The 23,631-nt window shown below is 45.8% G+C and overlaps 1 protein-coding gene across 1 annotated transcript in view; it reads right to left on the bottom strand.

The window, feature by feature from the left end:
* Positions 1–23,631, bottom strand: part of fer1l4 (fer-1 like family member 4) — a 116,154-nt gene that overhangs the window by 6,491 nt on the left and 86,032 nt on the right. Inside the window, exons 38-43 of the mRNA XM_078419230.1 lie at positions 23,462–23,616; positions 21,633–21,793; positions 17,272–17,357; positions 4,114–4,212; positions 2,285–2,526; positions 771–1,048 (exon numbers count right to left, since the gene is read on the bottom strand). Coding sequence (XP_078275356.1) covers positions 771–1,048; positions 2,285–2,526; positions 4,114–4,212; positions 17,272–17,357; positions 21,633–21,793; positions 23,462–23,616 — 1,021 coding nt within the window. The remainder of the gene's footprint in view (positions 1–770; positions 1,049–2,284; positions 2,527–4,113; positions 4,213–17,271; positions 17,358–21,632; positions 21,794–23,461; positions 23,617–23,631) is intronic.

Below are 23,631 nucleotides of genomic sequence, written 5' to 3'. Positions count from 1 at the left end.
CATGTTGGCCTTCATAACGAGAGGATTTGAGTATAGGAGTAAAGAGGTTCTTCTGCAGTTGTATAGGGCCCTGGTGAGACCACATCTGGAGTATTGTATACAGTTTTGGTTTCCTAATTTGAGGAAGGACACCCTTGTAATTGAGGCAGTGCAGTGTAGGTTCACGAGATTGATCCCTGGGATGGCAGGACTGTCATATGAGGAAAGATTGAAACGACTAGGCTTGTATTCACTGGAGGGATGAGAGGGAATCTTATAGAGACATATAAAATTATAAAAGGACTGGACAAGTTAGATGCAGGAAAAATGTTCCCAATGTTGGGGGAGTCCAGAACCAGGGGCCACAGTCTAAGAATAAAGGGGAGGCCATTTAAAACTGAGGTGAGAAGGAACGTTTTCACCCAGAGAGTTGTGAATTTGTGGAATTCTCTGCCATAAATCACTGAATGAATTTAAGAGGGAGTTTGATAGAGCTCTGGGGGCTAGTGGAATCAAGAGATATGGGGAGAAGTTGGGCACAGGTTACTGATTGTGGATGATCATCCATGATCACAATGAATGGCGGTGCTGGCTCCGGAATGGCGGTGCTGGCCAAATGGCCTCCTCCTGCACCTATTTTCTATGTTTCTATTAGCCAGGTTGTAAAACACATCCCACCTGAATGGCCCAGAATTGACCCAGGTCAAGATATGAAGGGATAAGTTCCTGACCTGAGACACCACACACATTTCCATTGGAGCTGCTGATGTCAGAAGTAAATGGCATCTCACCCTAAGAATGTACGTATTGCCAGATGAGTCCGTATATTCAACATCCTCGATTTTTACATTCTTCTTTTTCTTTTTCTTCTTCTTTTTTTTGCTTTCATCGTCTTCTTCTTCCTCGTCCTCTTCCTCTTTCACCTTGGTCAAGGGCCACCATCCCTTCATCCTCTTCCCCCGGATGATGGAAGTGCGGGGGCCTGCCTTCTCTTTCGCCATCTTGATGGTACATTGGTCAGCTGTCTTTCCTGGTCGAACCATATCGTGCAGCTTCAGTTCAACAGAGCCTGCAGTGGCAAAAGGGATTCTTTAGCAACGTGGGGAACCATTCACTTTTACCCACAGATAAAATATTTGCACCACATTCTTAACCAAATGCCTAACAAGTGGTCAAACTGCTTCCTGAGCTTGGTGAAACAAGTTTCATATTGTGGTCATAAGTTAAAAGGAGCATAATTAGGCCATTCGGCCCATCAAGTATACTCCTCCATTCAATCATGGCTGATCTATCTCTCCCCCCATTCTTCTGCCTTCTCCCCATATCCCCTGACACCCATACTAATCAAGAATCCATCTATCTCTGCCTTTGAAATATTCGTTGCCGTTCTCCACAGCCTTCTGTGGCAATAAATTCCACAGATTCACCACCCTCTGACTAAAGAAATTCCTTCTCACCTTCCTAAAGCAATGTCCTTTAATTCTGAGTCTATGCCCTCTGGTCCTAGACTCTCCCACTAGTGGAAACATCCACTCTATCCAGGCCTTTCACTATTCGGTAAGTTTCAATGAGGTCCCCCCTCATCCTTCTAAACACCAACGAGTACAGGCCCAGTGCTGTCAAACACTCATCATATGTTAGCCCACCCATTCCTGGAATCATTTTGGTAAACCTCCTGTGGCGGTGTGCATGTACTTGGGCTATCAGATAACAGCATTTTGGGGAATACATTTGTGCTGCAGTAGTTGCCTCAGGAACCCCCAGAACAGTGTCGAATATCAGGGAATGGTTCATGATATGGATGAAGAAATGGATTGCCAATGAAAAGTGATTGAGTGGCCACAGATACAACTCCAATATGATACTTGGCCTCCTTGGTGCTGGTCGAGATGTGGCATCAAGAGGTTGAAGAGCAAGAAGCTCTATCTGCTCTACATTGTCTCTGGTCCACATTCAGTTGCTCGATTCCCCACTTCCCTGTTTGTTCCTGGCAGAAATCATGAGATTGCTAATTTTAGATCCTGCTCAGGCAGAAAATATTGCTAGGAGTTGGTTATCAGCCTCCATATCGTAGTGATAAACGCCACAATGTAAATGTGGAAACTGTAACGTCCAGGTTCAGGAACAGCATCTTCCCCACAGCCATTAGGCTATTAAACACTACAACCTGCATATGAGCTTTGAACTACATAGTAACTACACTGGTCCTTTAGATTTGAAATCTTTTAGAGGAAATAATATTTATGACCAAAAGGGGGAAGACTTCGCAAATACAATTCTGAACCGGCATATTTAAAATATTTACCAAGAAAATCGTTGGCAGAAATGAGATCAAAGTCCCAGATCTGTAGCGTGAGCACGGCAGGCTGGCGAAACTCTGACTCCTCCAAGGAGAAAATGGAGTCTTTCTTCTTATAAACAATCTCCTTCTCTGTTGGCAAGTAGTCAAAGCGAAAAACGAACCTCCAGTTGAAATTTCCTTCTCCAGTCAGAGAGTTAAAATGGACATCGGTCTCTTGTTTGTCACTTTCCAAACCTTTCAGCCAACTGCAAAATTAAATCATCATTTTATACACAATGCAAGAAGATTTAGTTTGCTTGTAGGAATGGACAACCCAGGGTTGTTGAGGACAACCCTGTCTCGTCCCAATTCTGGTTCCTCTTAATTGCTCCCATGTCTCATTGCCATTTATCACTGGTGGGTATTACAGATCTTCCAAGAATGGTGCACTGCTTGTTAGATGGTTGAATGTCAGAGAGCAAATTCTTGGGATGGGGTTGGGGGGGGGGGGAGTGAGATGTGCTGGAGGGGGGATAAACTGTGGAGAGGGGGATGTGTGGAAGGGAGAGTGAATTGTGGGGGAGGGAGGAAGTGGGTTGTGGGGGAGGGGAATGAGTTGTGAGGGAGGGGGAGGAGTGAGTTGTGGGGGGATGAGTTGTTGGGGTAGGGGGGAGTGAGTTGTGGGGGGATGAGTTGTGGGGGAGGGGAGTAGTGGGGGAGTGGGGTGAAGTGTGGGGGAGTAGTGGGGGAGTGGGGTGAAGTGTGGGGGAGTGAGTTGTGGGGGCGGAGGAGAGTGAGTTGTGGGGGGGGGAGTGAGTTGTGGGGGAGGGGAATGAGTTGTGAAGGAGGGGGGGTGAGTTGTGGGGAGGGGAGTGAGTTGTGGGGGAGGGGGGAGGGGGAGTGAGTTGTGGGGGAGGGGGAGTGAGTTGTGAGGGAGGGGGGTGTGAGCCGTGGGGGAGGGTGAGGTGTGGGGGTGGAGTGTGAGCAAATTTGATCATTAATGGTCTTATCCGTCACTTTCAGTCAAGAAGGATCCGTAAACGTACCATGGAATTTCTTTCATGAATTCAAGTGAGATCGTTCAGATTGTAGGTTCACACTCCCCCAGCCACTAACAAACACATCCTCACTACACTCCCTCACCCAACCCTGCACCCGCTTTCATCGCCCCGTTACATCAACGCCATCACATCACCCTACCACATCCCCAAACCCACCCCCTCACCATCGCCCTCCCTCCCAGCTCCCAGAACCACTCCCCCTACTAGCTCTAACCACCCCGCGCATTCCTCTACCCCATCGCTCAACCAAAGGCATTCTTCTTAACCAGCCACAGCCCAATCATTCCATCCATCACCCCGCTTCATCCCATCCCACATTTCGCAGCTACTCTCGCCCACTGCAGCTTCCAGTTGGACCACTCGTATCTGTGACCACTGGGGCAAAGTCCCAGGGATCCAGGGGAGCTGAGGATGGGAGGGAGAGGAGGATGTGACACAGAGAGATCTGAATGTTAACATTGTGCTGCAAGTGTGAAACACACCTCCAGATTTAGGGGCAGTTTCTTCCCAGCTGTTATCAGGCAACTGAACCATCCTACCGCAACAAGAGAGCGGTCCTGAACTACCTCATTGGTGACCTTTGGAGTATCTTTGATCGGACTTTGCTGTCTTTATCTTGCATTAAACGTTATTCCCTTATCATGTATCTGTACACTGCGAATGGCTCGATTGTAATCACGTATTGTCTTTCCGCTGACTGGTTAGCACGCAACAAAAGCTTTTCACTGTACCTCGGTACACGTGACATTAAACTAAACTGAAAAACAAGCCGCTGTAAACAGTGATGAATACCCTTTGATGTAGATGTCACTGGAACGGACTCCAGTCAGTGGATTCACATCGTCAAGGGCAACGTCGTCTGTGTTCCAGATGATAACGCGCAGCTCGTAGCTGTTCAACACACAACAGGCAGTGGTGCAGGTGAGTCGTGATAAAATAGTCCAGTCAATGCATTAAATTTGACAAAACCGAAGAACATTACTTTCATTTTAAAACTGAATTAAAACATTGTTCGGAACTCTTGATCGTGCTTTTCATCAGACCCAAAAATCAAATGGCCAACAAGAGTAGAATGAATGATGTCCCCTTGTCCAACAACCAGCTGAGCTTGCAATGGGCATATGTTCCAATTCAGGAGAGAAGGAATGGGTGACGTTTCGGGATGAGACCCTTCTTCATACTGATGTCAGGGGAGGGGCGGGACCAAGACAGAATGTAGTCGGAGACAGAACGACTAGTAGGAGAACTGAGAAGGGGAGGGCATAGAGGTAAAGCAGGGATTATCTGGTTAGAGATGTCAATTATGAACAGTATGAACATTGACTTCTCTAACGTCAGACAGTCCCTGCTTTCCTTCTCTATCCCCCCCCTTCCCAGTTCTCCCACTAGTCTTCCTGTCTCCAACTACATTCTATCTTTGCTCCGCCCCCTCCCCTGACATCAGTCTGAAGAAGGGTCTCGACCTGAAACGTCACCCATTCCTTCTCTCCCGAGATGCTGCCTGACCCGCTGAGTTACTCTAGCATTTTGTGTCTACCTTTGATTTAAACCAGCATCTGCAGGGGGTTTTTTCCGACATATGTTCCATTTCACACCTTCCACTGCCGTAGTTCAAATAGACCCACTCCTAAAGCAGCAACGTGCATTTTAAATGCTTCTGGTGAGACCATATTTGGAGATTGCTCTATTTCAGTAACAGCAATGAGCAAGGGGGAGGGAGATGCAGAGATCAGGATTCCATTATTGTGTTGTGTGGAGATGGGTAGTCAGATGTGGGCCTGTTGGTTCAGAGCTATGTGTAACATTTTGAACTATGGGGGAACAGAAAAGCATTTGGGGAGATGCTGAGAAGGATATCGAGGTGGACGGGTGGGCAGACATGGGTATTTATTTTGGGGGGGATATCTGAACAATATTTAGATTAATGAGGATATGGATATTCCATTGTAAAGGGTGGGAAAAGATAGTTAATTCCATGGTTAAAGTGAAGGCTCTTGAACAATAAGATCTGACAGAGGAGTAGATGATCATCAGCAGAGAGGAGAGCATTTAGTTTGGGACAGGGGATGATTGTTCAGGTTTGGAGATAGAGAAAAGGATATTCAATGAGGGGGCAAAGAAAAGGATAATCATTAATGGGGGCCATGAGTTAGGTACAGAGAAAGGTATTCAGTTTTGGGAGATGTAAAGAAGAGGGTGTTTTCTTTGGAAACAGACAAAAGTTAAAATTTACATGGATGTTGCCAGGACTAGAGGGTGTGAGCTATAGGGAGATCTTAAAGAGGTATACAAAATCATGAGAGGAATAGATCGGATAGATGCACAGACTCTTTTACCCAGAGTAGGGGAATCGAGGACCAGAGGACATAGGTTCAAGGTGAAGGGGAAAAGATTTAATAGGAATCCGAGGGGTAACTTTTTCACAGAGGGTGGCGGGTGTATGGAACAAGCTGCCAGAGGAGGTAGTTGAGGCTGGGACTATCCCATCGTTTAAGAAACAGTTGGACAGGTACATGGATAGGACAGGTTGGGAGAGTTATGGACCAAGCACAGGCAAGTGGGACAAGGGTAGCTGGGATATTGTTGGCCAGTGTGGGCGAGTTGGGCTGAAGGGCCTGTTTCCACACTGTATCACTCTATGACTCTATGAATCTACAGTTGGATCGTTACTGCAAGAATTGCTAAGACTACTCAATTAATTACAGAAAACAGAAAGGTAGACAATAGCATAATGTGTGAAGATGGCTTGACTCATATTGCAACTGTTCTTTCTAGCAGAAAACTGGGAGCGATATGATATAACAGAGCTGTTTGAAATTATGAAAGGATTAAATAAATTTAATCCAGAGAGTGTTTTTTTTTGCTTCTATTAAATCATTATTCAGTAGCTGGGCTGATGCATACAGATCACAAGCAGGAGAGACCAGGGCATGTAAGAGAAGTCTTTTCCTAAAAACTTTAATGAGTTTGTGGAACTAATTCCTGCCACAAGAACTAACAATAAAGTCATTCAAGGATTTAGAGAACAAACTGGTGAGATTCATGTCTAAAGGGGTATTATGGGTTTATGATGAATGTATTTCTGTCACTATCCCAACACAGGCACATCAATATGTTCTCCCATGCCAGGCAAGCCATTGTCTCATAAGATAGTATGGGAGATAATACGATATTATTTTATACATGATATTATTTTATACATTGTTGTTTAAGGTTTGTAACTACTTAGGCATTAGGCGCCTCTCTGTAACTAATTAAGGCGCTCTAGACATTCCTTACCCTTGACACGTGTCTGTAACATAACACTCCTTTGCTTTAGCCTTTACCTTTGCTTTAGCTTAGACGATAAGGGTGGCAGAATGTGAAGAGATGCGGACATTCATCAATGAGTGGGATTTAATGGTGGCAAGAGAAGAGATAAGGAAAGACATAGGCCTTGGGGTGATGGATGGATGGATGTGAGGGGTGGACTAGCAGGAAATAAGGGAGGCGAAGTATGAAGGGAGGTGAGCATTGAGATAAAGATATATTACTAAATGGGATTTAATGGTGGCGGGACAGATGGGTGACTACAAAGAAATGAAGGACTGAAGAAAGGAGTGTGGGTATGAGGTAATGTAAAGAAGATAAGGTTTAGAATAATCCTATAAAAATAGGCTGCCCGGTGTACTAAGTGGGCAGTCAGATGGTTGACATCCTGATTGTTCCAGCCGTTGCTTGCAAATAAAGGCTTTTAACTTCTTGAAGAATTCTCCGTGTCATCTGCTTCATTTTGAACCACGACAAAATTGGCGTAGTCGGCAGAATCGGAAAGAGGCCCGTTCGATAAAGGACGACCAGCCAAGGGCGCTTCCTAGCCCCACGGGGGCTCCCTGGAACAACAGGACAAGGGTGGCCACCCGCTAAAAGGTAGGCGGTTTTCCGCTTCATTCGGATTTATAACCTGTTGAAACGGGGGGCCGCTGGTGACACAGAAGCGTCTAGGTGGTTAAAGGGCCTCTCCGATCCAAAGAATCTGTCTAAACTATTCTAAAAAGAGACCCGGAGGATTGCTCAGGAAGGCTGCGCAGTGGGGTAAGTAGAAAATAGATAAGTTAAGAAAGTGGATTTGTGACGTCAATAAGACCTCGTGGATACCGCCCTAAGAGGATAGGGGACTGAATAGACGGGGCGTCCTGTGGATACCGCTCTAGTCAACTGGGGATTACTCTGGTTAGCTAGGGGTCTGTAAGGGCAAGATAAAACGTCCTGTGGATACCGCTCTAGGTAACTAGGGATCACTCTGGTTAGCAAGGGTTCTGTACGGGCAGGATCAAAAATTGGAATAATTGAATAACATAAAAAATAAAATTGCAAAATATTAAAGGAATATAGTAGAACTGTAGAAGATAGAAATAGCATAATAGGTAGCACAGTGACTATAGCGACAGAACAGAGTGAGAACAAGGACTGCATTTAAACTGACTGACCAAGTGCACTAAAATAAGACGAGTACAATGAATAAAATAACTGCAGTTGAAATACTAAATAAGGAATTCCCCGTATCCAAAGAGGATATTAAAAAACATTCTGAAAAATGGGAAAAAAGGACAAAAAAATTAGTCACGAAATGGCCCAAGGAAGGCACGTTTGATATAAACATGTGTGATGAAATGGAAGTGTTAATCAAGAACTATAAGCCTAAGGATAAATCAGAAATCCGAGTGACGAAAAAGGAAAAAGAACTAGACGTGCTTAAATTGTTTAGAATAGAAGGAGAGAGGCTGAGGAAAGCATACCAGGAAAAGAATACCACCCCAAACAAGAGTGAAAAACCCAAAAAACAGCATGAAAGTCAGGAGCTTCAGGAGAGAAAATCAACTCTGTACCCCAGCCTAAGGGACCCTGGGTATCCCCCTCCCTATTCCAGCCAGGACGGAATAAACCAGTGCCCTTTGGTGAAAGGGATAGTGGAGATAGAGGGAGAAGTCACAACTTGGAATGATGAGCAAGACATAAAGGAATATAGACAGAGAAGGGGGCAGCGAGAAAAGGAAAGGATGAAGCAAGAAGCACGGGAACTAGAAGCAGACATCAAAAGGCTGCAGGACCTCAGGGACCTCAGGGACAGAAAGATTTATGGGACCCGTCAGGCAGCAAATGAGGAGTATGAGGGAGGCAGCAACGCAGAAACACAGGTGAGTAATCAGCAGGCATCAGAGAGAAGGCAAAACTGTGAGAATGAAGCAGAATTAGAAAGTGATGGGGAAAGAACAAGGGAGTGTAGAAGGGAAATAGAGGCATCCATAAAGCGCTTAGAGATAGAGATAAGGGAGATGGAAAAAGATATGGAAAGAGAAAGAAAGGAAAGCCAGGGGTACGCCCAGAGAAGAATGAGGTGGGAAAGTATACAGATAGAACCACAACAAGAGATGGTGAACGAGAGACAGGAGCTGAGGGGTGGAATGATGCCGTTACCTTTGAAAAAGGCAGGACAAACCCAGTATATTCCTTGGGCGACCCGAGACCTAGAAGGGCTGAAAAACGCCTTGCCCAACATATATAACGGGGCAGGAACATGGATTAGGGCCTTTGAGGAGGAAACTACAGAACGATTATTGGCTATGGGAGATTTGAAGGCACTACTGGTGAAAGTAATAGGAACCACGAAATTAGCAGAACTATTTGAAATGGCTGGGATAAAAAACGCGGCAAATAACCCGATGATTGATGGCCAGCCATTTGGTCAAATCAGGCAGAGGGTATGGCAGGCCCTCAGAGACTGTTACCCGCTCAAGGTGGACTTAAAGACATTGAGGGGAGACCCGCTGGGGGACACGGAGAACCCAGCGGCTTATCTGGAGGATCAACTGAAAAAGTGGAGACTCGAAACCGAACAAAACATAGACGGTAACGAGTTGATGACCGCTTTGTTTCGGACCGCTATAGTGGACGCCATGTCTCCACGAGTTAAGTCCAGACTGGAGGAAGTGGTGGAATTGTCAACCATACCCCACTCCCAGTTCAGGGACCACCTGGTTCATGCAGTCGACAAATGTCGTACGGAGAGACAAAAAATGGTGAACCAACAAGAAGAGGTGCAGGGAAAGTTGATGCAAATGCAACTAGAAGAACTAAAAAAGAAAGAGCGTGAAAAAGGAAAGAAAATGCTGGCAGTAACAGCAGACCTGGCTGAAACAGCAGAAGTGAACGATACACTGGTGCACAGTGAGTCCTATGGCAGAGCCAGACGGGGGCTGGATAATCCCATGCCAATAATAAATGTCTTTGGGGGAACGTTTCTTCAAATGCCCTATCAGGGACAAAATAAATCAGGAAATCAGTCCCGACAGGCCTGGGGCTCCCAAGGGGGAGCACAAGGAAGGGGAAGAGGAAGCCCAGTAGGCAGACAGGTAGTTGATAGAATATGTTGGGGATGCAATCAGGTAGGGCACCTGAGGAGGAACTGCCCACACCGTCCGTGGCCCGGCCCGTACCAACAGGGACACACAGGGGATGAGCAGGGTTTTAACCCAGGGCAAGCCCCAGCGGGCTCGGCCAAAGGCCCGACTGGACTCGTGAACCCCTATGCTAGATACTAGGGGTGCCCAGAGAACCCGAATGGGAAGGGACTTTACCCAATGATAACACAGGAGGCAGAAGAAGAACCCATGGTTCAGGTAATTTTGGGAGGGCGGCTAACACCTATGATGATAGACACTGGAGCTACATATACTTGTGTGCAGCCGCAGTATGCCTCCCACCTTCCCATGTCAGGAACATTTATTAAAACTGTAGGGTTCTCGGGAAAAACACAGTTAACACGATGCACGACCCCCGTAAGTTTGAAAATGAATAATAAGGGAATAGTATTGCCGGTATTGGTGTCCAAAGGAACCCCCATTAATCTGCTAGGGAGGGATGCCTTGTTGAAGCTGGAATTAAAGTTAGAATGTACCAAAAATGGCCTGAACGTGGAGAAATTGAACACCCAGTTGTTTATGGGGGAAGCTAGGAAAGCTAATGTATTTTGGATAGGAAATATAGAAGATCAAATTTGGAATACGTGGAACAGATGGAAAGAGGGAGTAATGACCATATTACCTGAAGCAACCCCACCCAAAACTGAACTACATTGTACAATACGTTTTGACGAAACCCAGGACATAGGGCAGGAAAGGTTGTGGCGCCTGGGAACATGCGGTCAGCATCACTTAAGGGCAGAAGCTATAATAGTTGGAAAACAAGGGGCAGCCTTGCAGATCAAATGGAAAACCTTTTTTGACAAATGGTATAGGGTGCCGGGAGCTGCACCTCATGTGACATTACTAGTAAATAAGGGATATCAGTCCAGGGACTTGGGGCTCATGATGAAGCAGGTAAACACTATTGTTAACTGGAAAAAAATTACACCGAAGGTATGGAAATCTGAGGACGATAATTATGTCAAGATAGTGGTGAGCATAGATATGGTGGGAACGACAAAAGAGGTTGAAATTAGTCCCCAGCAACATCTATGTTTATTACAGAAGGGAGAAGGTCAGACAAAGGAAAACATGTTAAACAGGCTGCCACGTGGCCTGTGGTCACAACATGATACAGATGTTGGAAAAGTGAAATCCGCAAACCCGGTAGAAATAGAACTAAAGCAGGGGGCAATTTTGCCAAGGAAACCACAATACCCCTTAAAGCCAGAAGCAGAGGAAGGCATAGCAATAACTATACAGGGTTTGTTGGAGGCGGGAGTAATCGTCAAGACAAAAAGTCCTTGTAACACCCCGCTGTTGCCAGTTTTAAAAGCAGACAAGTCAAGGTGGAGATTAGTACATGATTTGCGAGCAGTCAATGAGGTAATGAGAGATTGGCCAGCAGTGGTTCCAAACCCACACACATTGCTGACTAACATTCCACCGGAGGCAGTGTACTTTTCAGTGATTGATCTCTGCTCAGCATTCTTTAGCGTGCCGTTAGCGGAAAGATGCCAGTTTTTGTTTGCATTTACTTACAGGGGCATTCAATATACTTATACTAGGATGCCGCAGGGATTTAAACACTCGCCTCATGTTTTCAATCAGGTACTGAAGGCAGATTTGGAAGGTATATCCCTACGTAGTACGTTAATACAGTATGTGGATGATTTGTTGGTCTGCTCTGAAAGTGAGGAGCAATGTGAGCAAGACACCCTGACTCTTTTAGAAAGGCTGGCAGACGGAGGCCATAAAGTTTCCAGGAAGAAGTTGCAGTTTTGTAAGCAACAGGTGGAATATTTAGGACGGTTGATCTCCAAGGGAGTAAAGGCTATAGCACCAGATCAAATTGAGGCAATAATTAAAGCTCCCAAGCCTCGGACAGTAAAGCAAATGATGCCATTTTTGGGAATGTCTGGACCTAGCTCAGACTGGATTGGAGAATATGTTGAAATTGTGATGCCATTGAGAAAAATACTGAAGGAAGCGGGACACACAAATTTGAGAAATGTTTTACAATGGAATGAGGAGGCGGAGACAGCTTTTAACACCATTAAGCGAGAGTTACAGTCAGCCCCAGCCCTGGCCCTGCCAAATTATGAGAGGGTCTTTCACTTGTATGTTTCCAACAGGCAGGAGGGCTACGCTGCAGCAGTACTGATGCAGGAAACAGGCACAGGTAAAGCTAAGCAGCCTGTAGCATACTACAGTACAAAATTGGATGAGGTGGCGCAGGGTTACCCACCCTGCTATCAGGGACTGGCTGCATTGCACTATGCGTACAACAAAGCCTCATCTATAACCATGGGCTATCCTGTAACTATATATACACACCATAAAGTAGTAGAGCTGTTGGAGAAGGGGAAGTTTGTATTAACACCGGCCAGAATAATAGCACTTCAAATGCTGTTGACATTCCCAGACATTACAATACAAAGATGCACCACAAGTAACATAGCTGATTATGTTCCACTTGACTATGAGGGGAAACCCCATGATTGCGTTGGGGAAACGATGTTTTTTTCTAAATTAAGGACGGACTTACAATCAGAACCACTGAATGATGAGGACAAGAAAGTTTTGCTTGTGGATGGTTCATGCTATCGGGATTATGATGGCAAACATGCAGGATTTGCAGTAGTGCAGCAGGACCAATCAGGTTTTCAAACAATCAGATTAGAAGCTTGCCCACAACCTTGTTCAGCCCAGTTAGCAGAGATTAAGGCTTTAACAACAGCATGTGATATGATGGAGGGTGAGAAAGCTGACATTTACACAGATTCAGCATATGCACATGGGGTCTGCCATCTGTTTGGGGCAGTATGGAAGCAACGTGGCTTCAAGAAAAGCCATGGGGACCCCATACAGCATTTTCAGCAAATTTCAGACCTAATAAAGGCACTGACTAAACCTAAGGCACTAGCTATCGTTAAATGCCAGGCACATAAAAAGGGAAATGACATGATCACAAAGGGCAATCATGCCGCAGACGAAGCAGCCAGAAAAGCGTCTGGATGCCAATCAGCCATTATTGCCCCGCAGGTAAATTTGGACCCGCAACCCACACAGGAGGATATAGTTGCGATGCAAGGTAGGGCTACTTTAGCTGAACAAACAATGTGGAGACAGAGGGGAGCCAAACAGAATGTAGAGGGCCTGTGGACTATGGACGAAGGTTTGCTGGTAGCACCTACACCTCTGTTAACCATTCTCATCTCAGAAGCGCATGGGCTAGACCACTGTGCAAGGGGGGAGGTGTTAAGGAAGATGAAGAGAGATGGATTTTGGTCACCCTATCTACAGGCTTCAGTAGATTACATTTTGTCACAATGTGAGATATGTGTTTAAAACAATGTTAGAAAGGGAATAACAACACCTATAGGACATATACCTGTGCCCGAAGGACCATTTAGACACCTGGTTATTGACTATGTGGACATGTTGAAAAAAGTAAGAGGGAAAAGGTATATGCTGGTAGTAATTGATAGATTTAGCAGATGGGTGGAGGCAGTACCATCTAAGGATTTAGGTGCAGGAACTGTAGTCAAGTTTCTGACAAATGAGGTCATCCCACGATTCGGTATACCAACCAAAATCAGTTCCGACAATGGAGCGGCTTTTATTCAAAAAACAGTTAAGTTGGTACTGCAAGCCCTGAGAGTGAAACAAAGATTTGGGTGTGTATACCACCCTCAATCTCAGGGCATGGTAGAAAGAGTTAATGGAACATTGAAGGCTAAATTGAACAAGATTTGCGCAACTACAAAGTTAAATTGGATCGATGCCCTGCCATTGGCATTAATGGGCTGTCGCATGCAAACTAATCGAATAACTCATTTAACACCACATGAGATGCTCACTGGCAGACCCATGCCGATGCCCAAATGGAGAGGTCCTTACAAGGGACCAAGTTTGGAGCAATTAGAGGTAGAACTTAAACAATACATGCAACAGTTAACTATGATACACAAGTCTATTTACACACAGGAAAAACAAAAGGAGCCAGAGGCGGACCAGGGAGAAGGACCTATTAAACCCGGAGATCAGGTCTATGTGCGAGCCTTTCGACAAAGGTGGAATGAGCCAAGAAGGGAAGGACCGTTCACAGTAACCAAGGCCTCACCGACTGCTGTTCAGGTAGAGGGCCGGTCCACGTGGTACCATCTCAATCATTGTACAAGGACTGTCCCACAGGCACAACCTGTGAATGACCTCGAGGTAAACGGGCAAGAGAACGAAAATACAGGAGAAGAGTTAAGCGAGCGTGAGAACGAAAACGCAGGGGAAGGATCAGGCATTGACCAGATCATAAAGGAAGTCTTGGGGGACATTAGTGACTCTGAGGTTGTTGAAGATGAGGTTGTGGGCGTCTGTTCTCCTCGCGACAATGTGGACAGGGGCGACGGGGTGGGGGGCAATAGTGCCTCTCCCGAATCAGATCTGGGAGCCCTCGATTTCACAGCTTTGGACTGGGTGGAACCAGACTGGTCCTAATACTACCCTGCTAGAGTTAGGGGAACAGGGGCGGATTCGAAGGAACATTGAGGATAGGGATGGCGATGACTCACATAACTTAGTCGCATGGCGCACAGCGGCCACTAATGATTGGTATAAGTGGGCACAGTATGCGGCACACATTATGCAACGATCACAATGTATCGTATGCACCAAAGCCAAGGAACAAATGCTGGCTATACCAGACCCTCACAACTTTACGCATTGTACAAGATTAGACGACCCTTCAGCGGACATAGAACGGTGGTATGTTGATTATTACTTCCCAATCGAGTGTCTAAATGAAGCAGGATCATCCCAAGTGATGCCCTCAGAGTACTGTGATGTATGGAATTTTACACAGGTCAGAAAACCCTACCCCATGCCACCACAAGGGGTTAAGGTAAATGAAACGGAACAATTTGAGTGTTATTCTGCATTAAATGGCAGACGTCCAGTAGGGAGATTCCCAGGCAATTGTAAAAAGATCTGGATATGCAACCAGGAAAATCCGAGTCAGCTTGCTCTAGGTGTGCCCATGCACACTGGTGTTGCCCTACTGCCAAGATGTGACGCTATTTTGAGAGCAGATATAGCCATAGCAGATAGATTTTGGATGTGCGGAGGTAGCCCCAAGAATGTACTTCCGCTTAACTGGACTGGGCTATGTGCAAGGGTAATGTTAGTCCAATCGGTCCTCGTGATCAGCCCACAGGAGGCATTTGAGAACACTCGGCAAAAGAGAGCATTTGACCGAATGCCCAGGGGCGTTTACCTGGATGTGATAGGGCAACCAAGAGGAATCCCCAATGAATTCAAAGCTAGAAATGAGATTACTGCTGGGTTGGAATCAATATTTTTTTGGATCACAACTGAAAAAAACACAGAATGGATCAACTACATTTATTACAATCAGCAAAGGTTTATTAATTATACTGAGGATGCACTATCAGCCTTAGGGGAACAGCTTGATGCCACTAGCAAAATGGCATGGTAAAACAAGCAGGCCCTGGATTGGTTACTGGCTGAAAAAGGGGGGGTCTGTGTCCTTTTTGGGGAACACTGTTGTACATTTATACCCAATAACACCAGTCCGGATGGGCTTTTCACTAAAGCAATGGAAAAACTGAGAAATCTGAGGAAAGAGGTTAAACAGAATGCAGGTTACGGGCACCAACTCTTTGGCTGGCTAGAAAACATTCTAGGCGGATGGGGAGCGTGGTTGGTTAAAGTCGGGATGACCATCGGAATCACCCTGCTTATAATTGCTATTGTGTTGTGTTGTGTTTTTCCATGTATTAAATCTCTTCTAGTGAACGCTCCTGCGAATCAGCTGCCGTTGTTCCAGGATAAGGGCAAATTTCACCTCCAAGAGAAACAGATCCCTCCGATAGAATACTATACTGATGAGCAATTTACTCTGGAGGATTACTAAGAACGTAGTTGTAAGGGAAGCTGGGTCTTTTTTCCTACCCTAGACATATGGGGGTAGGTTTTTGGCCGAGTGACCCAGGATGTTAGCATGTTGGAAGGAGAACAATGACAAACTGCACATTCTTTATACAATCCTAAGTTGGGGGGCTAATGGTTGAGAGTGGATTTGTGATTTGAGTTAACAACATGTGCGGTTTTTGGTTTTCTTTTTCTGTGAGACCGTGTAGGTCTCAAAGAGGGGAATATGGGAGATAATACGATATTATTTTATACATGATATTATTTTATACATTGTTGTTTAAGGTTTGTAACTACTTAGGCATTAGGCGCCTCTCTGGAACTAATTAAGGCGCTCGAGACATTCCTTACCCTTGACACGTGTCTGTAACATAACACTCCTTTGCTTTAGCCTTTACCTTTGCTTTAGCCTAGACGATAGGGGTGGCAGAATGTGAAGAGATGCAGACATTCATCAATGAGTGGGATTTAATGGTGGCAAGAGAAGAGATAAGGAAAGACACAGGCCTTGGGGTGATGGATGGATGGATGTGAGGGATGGACTAGCAGGAAATAAGGGAGGCGAAGTATGAAGGGATGTGAGCATTGAGATAAGGATATATTACTAAATGGGATTTAATGGTGGCGGGACAGACGGGTGACTACAAAGAAATGAAGGACTGAAGAAAGGAGTGTGGGTATGAGGTAATGTAAAGAAGATAAGGTTTAGAATAATCCTATAAAAATAGGCTGCCCGGTGTACTAAGTGGGCAGTTAGATGGTTGACATCCTGATTGTTCCAGCCGTTGCTTGCAAATAAAGGCTTTTAACTTCTTGAAGAATTCTCCGTATCATCTGCTTCATTTTGAACACCGGTAACCATGACAATAGGAGCAGAATTAGGCTATTCGGCCCATCATGTGTACACCACCATTCAATCATGGCTGATCTATCTCTCCCTCCTAGCCCAATTCTCCTGCCTTAGAAACATAGAAACATAGAAAATAGGTGCAGGAGGAGGCGATTTTGCCCTTCGAGCCAGCAATGCCGTGCATTGTGATCATGGCTGATCATCCACAATCAGTAACCTGTGTCTGCCTTCTCCCCATATCCCTTGATTCCACTAGCCCCTAGAGGTCGATCTAACTCTCTTTTGAATGCAACCAGTGAATTGGCCTCCACTGCCTTCTGTGCACGGCAGAGAATTCCACAAATTCACAACTCTCTGGGTGAAAACATTTTTTCTCACCTCAGTTTTAAATGGCCTCCCATTTATTCTTGGACTGTGGCCCCTGGTTCTGGACTCCCCATAGCCCCGACACCCATACTAATCAAGAATTTCATCCATTAACTATTGCTGGCATAGTGTCCAACCAGCAGTGGCAATGACATCACAGCAGATGGAAGTTCAAGGAGGGATTACATCGCTAACAATCACCTTCTCTACATTCAGAATGCAAAACTAATAAGGAATATTAAAACGCTAGGGAAATACATTTTTCACTGCTTACACCTGGAGGATATTGTTTTAATGCCAAATATAGTTCATTCTGTACGTTCTTAGTTTGTAATCTCTTACCTGATTGGCTGTCGGGGTTTTATATTGACTGGTGGAGGTGCCGGTGAATCCACAGGGAACATGTCAACCCACATGAGGACCTGGCCCTTGGAAAACCAGCAAAGACAAACGTCAGCCAGAGTTTACATCTCGAACACTTCTCCACTTGTTCCTCCAAAACTCAAATAAGCCGTTGAGAATTGCTCCCCTTTCTGCACCTTTGCTGCTTACAGTGATTGACCGACACATTCAAGTTCCAGAACAATAACAAAACAATAATTGCGGCACGGTGGCGCAGCGGTAGAGTTGCTGCCTTACAGCGAATGCAGTGCCGGAGACTCAGGTTCGATCCTGACTACGGGTGCCGTCTGTACGGAGTTTGTACGTTCTCCCCATGACCTGCGTGGGTTTTCTCCGAGATCTTCGGTTTCCTCCCACACTCCAAAGACCTACAGGTATGTAGGTTAATTGGCTGGGCAAATGCAAAAACTCCCCCTAGGGTGTGTAGGATAGTGTTAATGTGCGTGGATCGCTGAGTGGCGCGGACCCGGTAGGCCGAAGGGCCTGTTTCCGCGCTGTATCTCTAAATCTAAAAAAGATCTAAAAAAACTCACCTACTAAATTCTTTTCCCTCAATCCACAACCTGAATCCAAGAGTTGCGTCTTTGGAGAGAAGGAATGGGTGACGTTTCGGGTCAAGACCCTTCTTCAGATTCATTTTGTTCTGAGTGGTTGTGGTTTGGAGCAAACTGCATGACATGGTATTGGCAGGAAATTTACCAACTACTTGCGAAAGGGAATCAAATAAATACTTGAAAAGGAGGAAGTTTTACAACTGTGGGAAACTAACCTGGGTTTTCTCTTGATGGAACTCGGACTTGAGAGTAATTTAGACAAGACACTTGCTGTGTAAAACCCTCACCCTAACCACACACCTGTACTCCCAGATCTCTCTGTCTGCAACACTCTCCAGAGCTCTATCGTTTTACTTGTACCTTCTGCCCTGATTTGACATACAGTACCAAAGAACAACACCTGAAACTTGTCAGAGTTAAATTCCATTTGCCATTCAATAGGCAATAGACAGTAGACAATAGGTGCAGGAGTAGGCCATTCGGCCCTTCATGCCAGCACAGCCATTCACCGTGATCATGGCTGATCATTCACAATCAGTGTCCCGTTCCTGCCTTCTCCCCATATCCCTTGATTCCGTTATCCTTAAGAGCTCTATCTAACTCTCTCTTGAAAGCATCCAGAGAATAGGCCTTCACTGCCTTCTGAGGCAGAGAATTCCACAGATTCACAACGTTCTGGGTGAAAAAGTTCTTCCTCATCTCCATTCGAAATGGCCTACTCCTTATTCTTAAACTGTGGCTCCTGGTTCTGGACTCCCCCAACATCGGGAACATGTTTCCTGCCTCTAACATAACATAACATAACATAACAACACTTTATTGTCACTCGGCACAACACCGAGCGAAATTTCAGCAGTCACACAAAATACAGCAAAAAGAAAAGAACACAGGACACCCGACCCCAACACAAACATCCATCACAGTGACTCCAAACACCCCCTCACTGTGATGGAGGCAACAAAACTTCCCCTCTCTTCCCCCCGCACCCACGGACAGGCAGCTCGACCCCTACCGAGGCAAACGACACGCACAGCCCCCGCAAGGGGATGGAAGGCCCCCCGGCCGAGCCGCCCCGGGCACCGAAACGTCCCGCGGCCACACCGGGCGATGTTAAGTCCAACGGCCGAGCCGCACCGGGCACTGAAACGTCCCGCGGCCGAACAGCGCTGACGATGTTAAGTCCAGCGGCCAAGCCGCACCGGGCACTGAAACGTCCCGCGGCCACACCGGGCGATGTTAAGTCCAGCGGCCAAGCCGCACCGGGCATTGAAACGTCCCGCGGCCGAGCCGCACCGGGCACTGAAACGTCCCGCGGCCACACCGGGCACTGAAACGTCCCGCGGCCACACCGGGCGATGTTAAGTCCAGCGGCCGAGCCGCACCGGGCACTGAAACGTCCCGCGGCCGAGCCGCACCGGGCACTGAAACGTCCCGCGGCCGCACCGGGCGATGTTAAGTCCAGCGGCTGAGCCGCACCGGGCACTGAAACGTCCCGCGGCCGAGCTGCGCCGGCAATGTTAAGGCCCGCAGCCGAGCCGCACCGGGCACTGAAACGTCCCGCAGCCGAGCTGCGCCGGCAATGTTAAGGCCCGCAGCCGAGCCGCACCGGGCACTGAAACGTCCCGCAGCCGAGCTGCGCCGGCAATGTTAAGGCCCGCAGCCGAGCCGCACCGGGCACTGAAACGTCCCGCAGCCGAGCTGCGCCGGCAATGTTAAGGCCCGCAGCCGAGCCGCGCCCCGGGGAAGAGACCTAATAAAATAAAGGTTTCCCCCCGCCCCACCCCCCCACCCCACCCCACACCCCCACCACACACCCCCACCACACATACACAGCCAAAAACAGAAACAAAAACCATCCCAACACCGACACAAACAAAAAAAAAGAAAAAAAGACAACAGACTGCCAGAGAGCCGCAGCCGTTAGGCGCAGCCAACTCCTTTCAATAGTGTCCAATCCCTTAATAATCCTATATGTTTCAATAACATCCCCTCTCATCCTTCTAAATTCCAGTGAATACAAGCCCTATCTTTCCTCGCTATCCATGAAATCACCAATTTTGACATCATCTGCAAATTTACGATGTTAACTGCATGGTCATCAGAATGATAAAAGCAGCGGACTCAGCACTGGCCCCCTGCAGCACACCACTGGGCAAAGGAGCTCCTGCAAAGCAACCCTCCATAATTACCCTTTGACTCCCTCCCCCAAGTCAATGTTAAATCCAATGGGCCAGCTCACCTCAGATTCCCGGTGATCTAACCTTCCGGATTAGCCTACATGCAGGATCTTGTCAAATGCCTTGCTGAAGTCCATGTGAACTATTGTCCACTGGCCTGCCCTCATCAATCCTCTTGGCTACCTCTTCAAAAAATTATCAGATTTGTGAGACAAACAAACACACACACCCATGCTGACCATCCCTAATCCTTGCCTCTCCAAATGCTGCTAGATTCTGTCCTTCAGAATCCCCTCCCACAAATATCCCACATCAGGGTCACCACCCTGCACTTCCCCGCCTTATTCTTCCTGCCTTTTTTCAGCAACTGCACATTGGCCATCATCCAGTCTTCGGAAACTTCATCTATGGCTGAAGATGATGCAAAGATCTCGGCAATGAGGCTCCACAATTTCTTCCATAGCTTCCCACAAGGTCCAATGTATCCTTGGTCAGGCCCTAGTGAATTATCCTGCTTTATGCACTTTTGCCCTCCTGATTGTTTTCGTCGGTGTACGCCCCCCCCACCCCTTTTGCATTCGCTGAGGGATTTGCATGACCCATGCTGCCTTCTTGCGTGATCCATGTTGCATGCCTTCTTTGCCCTGATCATAGCCTCCTCTTGTTAACAAGGGTTCTCTCAACTTTCCAGCCTTGCCCTTCACCCTATCAGGAACATTCTGCCCCTTTAACCGTGCTATCTCACGTTGGAAAGCCTCCCACTTGCCATCCATCAGGCAATCCCAGATTCCTGAGTTTCACCGATGATCTAATCATCACAAGCTCAGCACAAAAACATAATATCTTTGATACGGGATGCTGGCAGCATCAGTGAAAAGAGAAACAGAGTTGGGATTCCAGGCGAAGGAGTCTTTACACACAACTTCTCATTCTGAATAATTCCTAGATTTTGTTTGTCAGATTTCCAGCAAATGTATCTTTTTGATTTCCTTGTTTAATACATTTGTATCTCACTCCTAATCGTCATTCTTTACACACCATCAATATCGGTTAGTTTTTAGTTTTAGAGATACAGCGCAGAAACAGGCCTTTGCCCCACCGTGCCCACACTGACCAGCGGTCCCCACGACAAACACTATCCTGCACACACGAGGGACAATTTACACTTTTCCCAAGCCAATTAACCTACAAACCTGTACGTCTTTGGAGTGTGGAAGGAAACCGAAGATCTTGGAGAAAACCCACGCAGGTCACGGGGAGAACGTACAAACTCCGTACAGACAGCACCCATGGGATCGAACCCGGGTCTCTGGCGCTGCAAGTGCTATAAAGCAGCAACTCTACCGCTGTGCCACCGTGCCAATCCCTATTCTCTAAGAGGAGGCACGTGTCTTCCTCCCACAAGGTAATCTGGTCCAACTGCAGCTGCAGAACACCAGGCTATTCTACAGGAGGTCCCTGGCACAAACTGGCAGCAAATGAATGTTCATGTGGATAGAAACCTCTGGAGAGCTCTGGTGCCTGCTAGGATCTCAGCAGGAATAAATAATGGAATATTGATGATCCTTACCTGTGGCATTCCTGCATTGTCCGACTTCTGGAGCTTCCGGATTTCTAGATGCTCCGGCACTATTTTAATAGAATGTTCTGGCATATCTTCCCAATGATTCAACACATACAAAGCCTTCTGTTCATCGGACATCAAGGGCTGCTCCCCTTTCTTGATCTCCCCTAAAATACAAAACCAACTGTCAGATGGACAATACTCAATCATTACCGACCTGCCTGTGGTTCGGTCCACCCTGCACACCGCCATTCATTGTGATCATGGCTGATCATCCACAATCAGTAACCCGTGCCTGCCTTCCCCCCAAACACCTCGATTCCGCTAGCCCCTAGAGCTCTATCTAACTCTCTTTTAAAATCGTCCAATGAATTGGCCTCCACTGCCCTCTGCGGCAGAGAATTCCACAAATTCACAACTCTCAGGGTGAAAACGTTTTTTCTCATCTCAGTTTTAAATGGCCTCCCCTTTATTCTTAGACTGTGTCTCCTGGTTCTGGACTCCCCCAACATTGGGAACATTTTTCTTGCATTCAGCTTGTCCAGTCCTTTTATAATTTGAGATGTTTGTCCCGGGTGTGTGTAGGATAGTGTTAATGTGCGGGGATCGCTGGTCGGTGCGTGCTCATTGGGTTGAAGAGCCTGTTTCCGTACTATATCTCTAAACTTAACTAAACTAAACATCACTCTTCTCTTCTTTAAGGTAAGTGAACACAAGTTACCAAACTGCAGTGGGGTTTAAACCCATCTCTAGATCCTTGGTCCACGTCTACTGTTGTTAGTTCACAATGCTACCACATTTCACACCATTAAAGCTATTCTAGCTTATACTAACTTCTGAAATTTTCTAAAAACTGCTGCAGTTAATTTTCTTACTGAATGGAACATTTTACAATACAATATGATACGATAGAACTTTATTTATCCCAGGAGGGAAATTTATCTGCCAACAGTCATAAAACACAGGGAGAATCAATCCTCGATCCTCACTCCCCTAGCACCAAATAACCTAATTTCTTATTCCTTCCTCTCCCTCTTACTTTACTGGACCCCTCCCCCACTCATTCCTAATGCTCACTCTCAATCCTTCACTTGCAATTGTCTGCACTGGATTAAAATGAACACTGTCTTAAAATTCACTTAAGCTATTCTTCTTCTTTTTTTTTTTAATATTCAGCAGGTTTTTAATTTTTAATTTTTTAAAGCATATGTACAAATAATAATAAACGCCAAACTGGTTATAGAATTCTTACATAGCTTCAATTTTTAAATTTTTTAAGAAAAAATAAAGATGAAAAGAGACTGAAAAAAAAGACTAAACTAATAGAGAGAAAGCAAAGAAAAAAGAGAATTACAAATATAAAGATTATGGGGAATAGATCCGGGAGTTAATGAGTATAGTTATACATCCAACCCTAAACTCAAGTTTTAACTTTAGTTTTAAATTTTAGTTTTGTGACAAACCCATTTACTTTTTTAAAAATTCAATAAATGGAGACCATATTTTAAAAAATAGATCTGGTTTGTCAATTAAGGCAAACCTTATTTTTTCCAAATGCAAGGTCTTGGTCATTTCCGTAATCCACATTTTAATTGTGGGGGTTACTGTTTTTTTCCAAAATTTAAGTATTAATTTTTTTGCAGTTATTAAACTGTAGAAAGCGTCTCTGACTTAGCGTAAAGTTTGTAATGTGTTCTGATAATCCTAAAATTATTAATTTTGGATCTAAATCCAGTTAGTTATCGATAACTTTGGAAATTATTTTTAAAATATCGATCCAAAATTTTTGCATATTTGTACAAGTCACAAAAGAGTGAGTTAAATTGGCTTCTTACCCACGGGGAGAATGTCATTGGGCATCTTGAATATTTTGTTGCTGACTTTCACTTCTTCCGGTCTGTATTCGGGATCTGGTAACTGCAAATCTTTGCAGAGCTTTGTTAATATCTGTGTTGGTTTCAGACAGTCACGCCAGGCGTTGTAGCCTTCTCTGCAAAAACAACGA

Source organism: Rhinoraja longicauda, chromosome 22 (genome assembly GCF_053455715.1).
Source record: "Rhinoraja longicauda isolate Sanriku21f chromosome 22, sRhiLon1.1, whole genome shotgun sequence".
Classification (NCBI taxonomy): Eukaryota; Metazoa; Chordata; class Chondrichthyes; order Rajiformes; family Arhynchobatidae; genus Rhinoraja; species Rhinoraja longicauda.
Note: the sequence above shows the minus strand (reverse complement) of the source record. Positions and strands in the feature narration are given on the sequence as shown.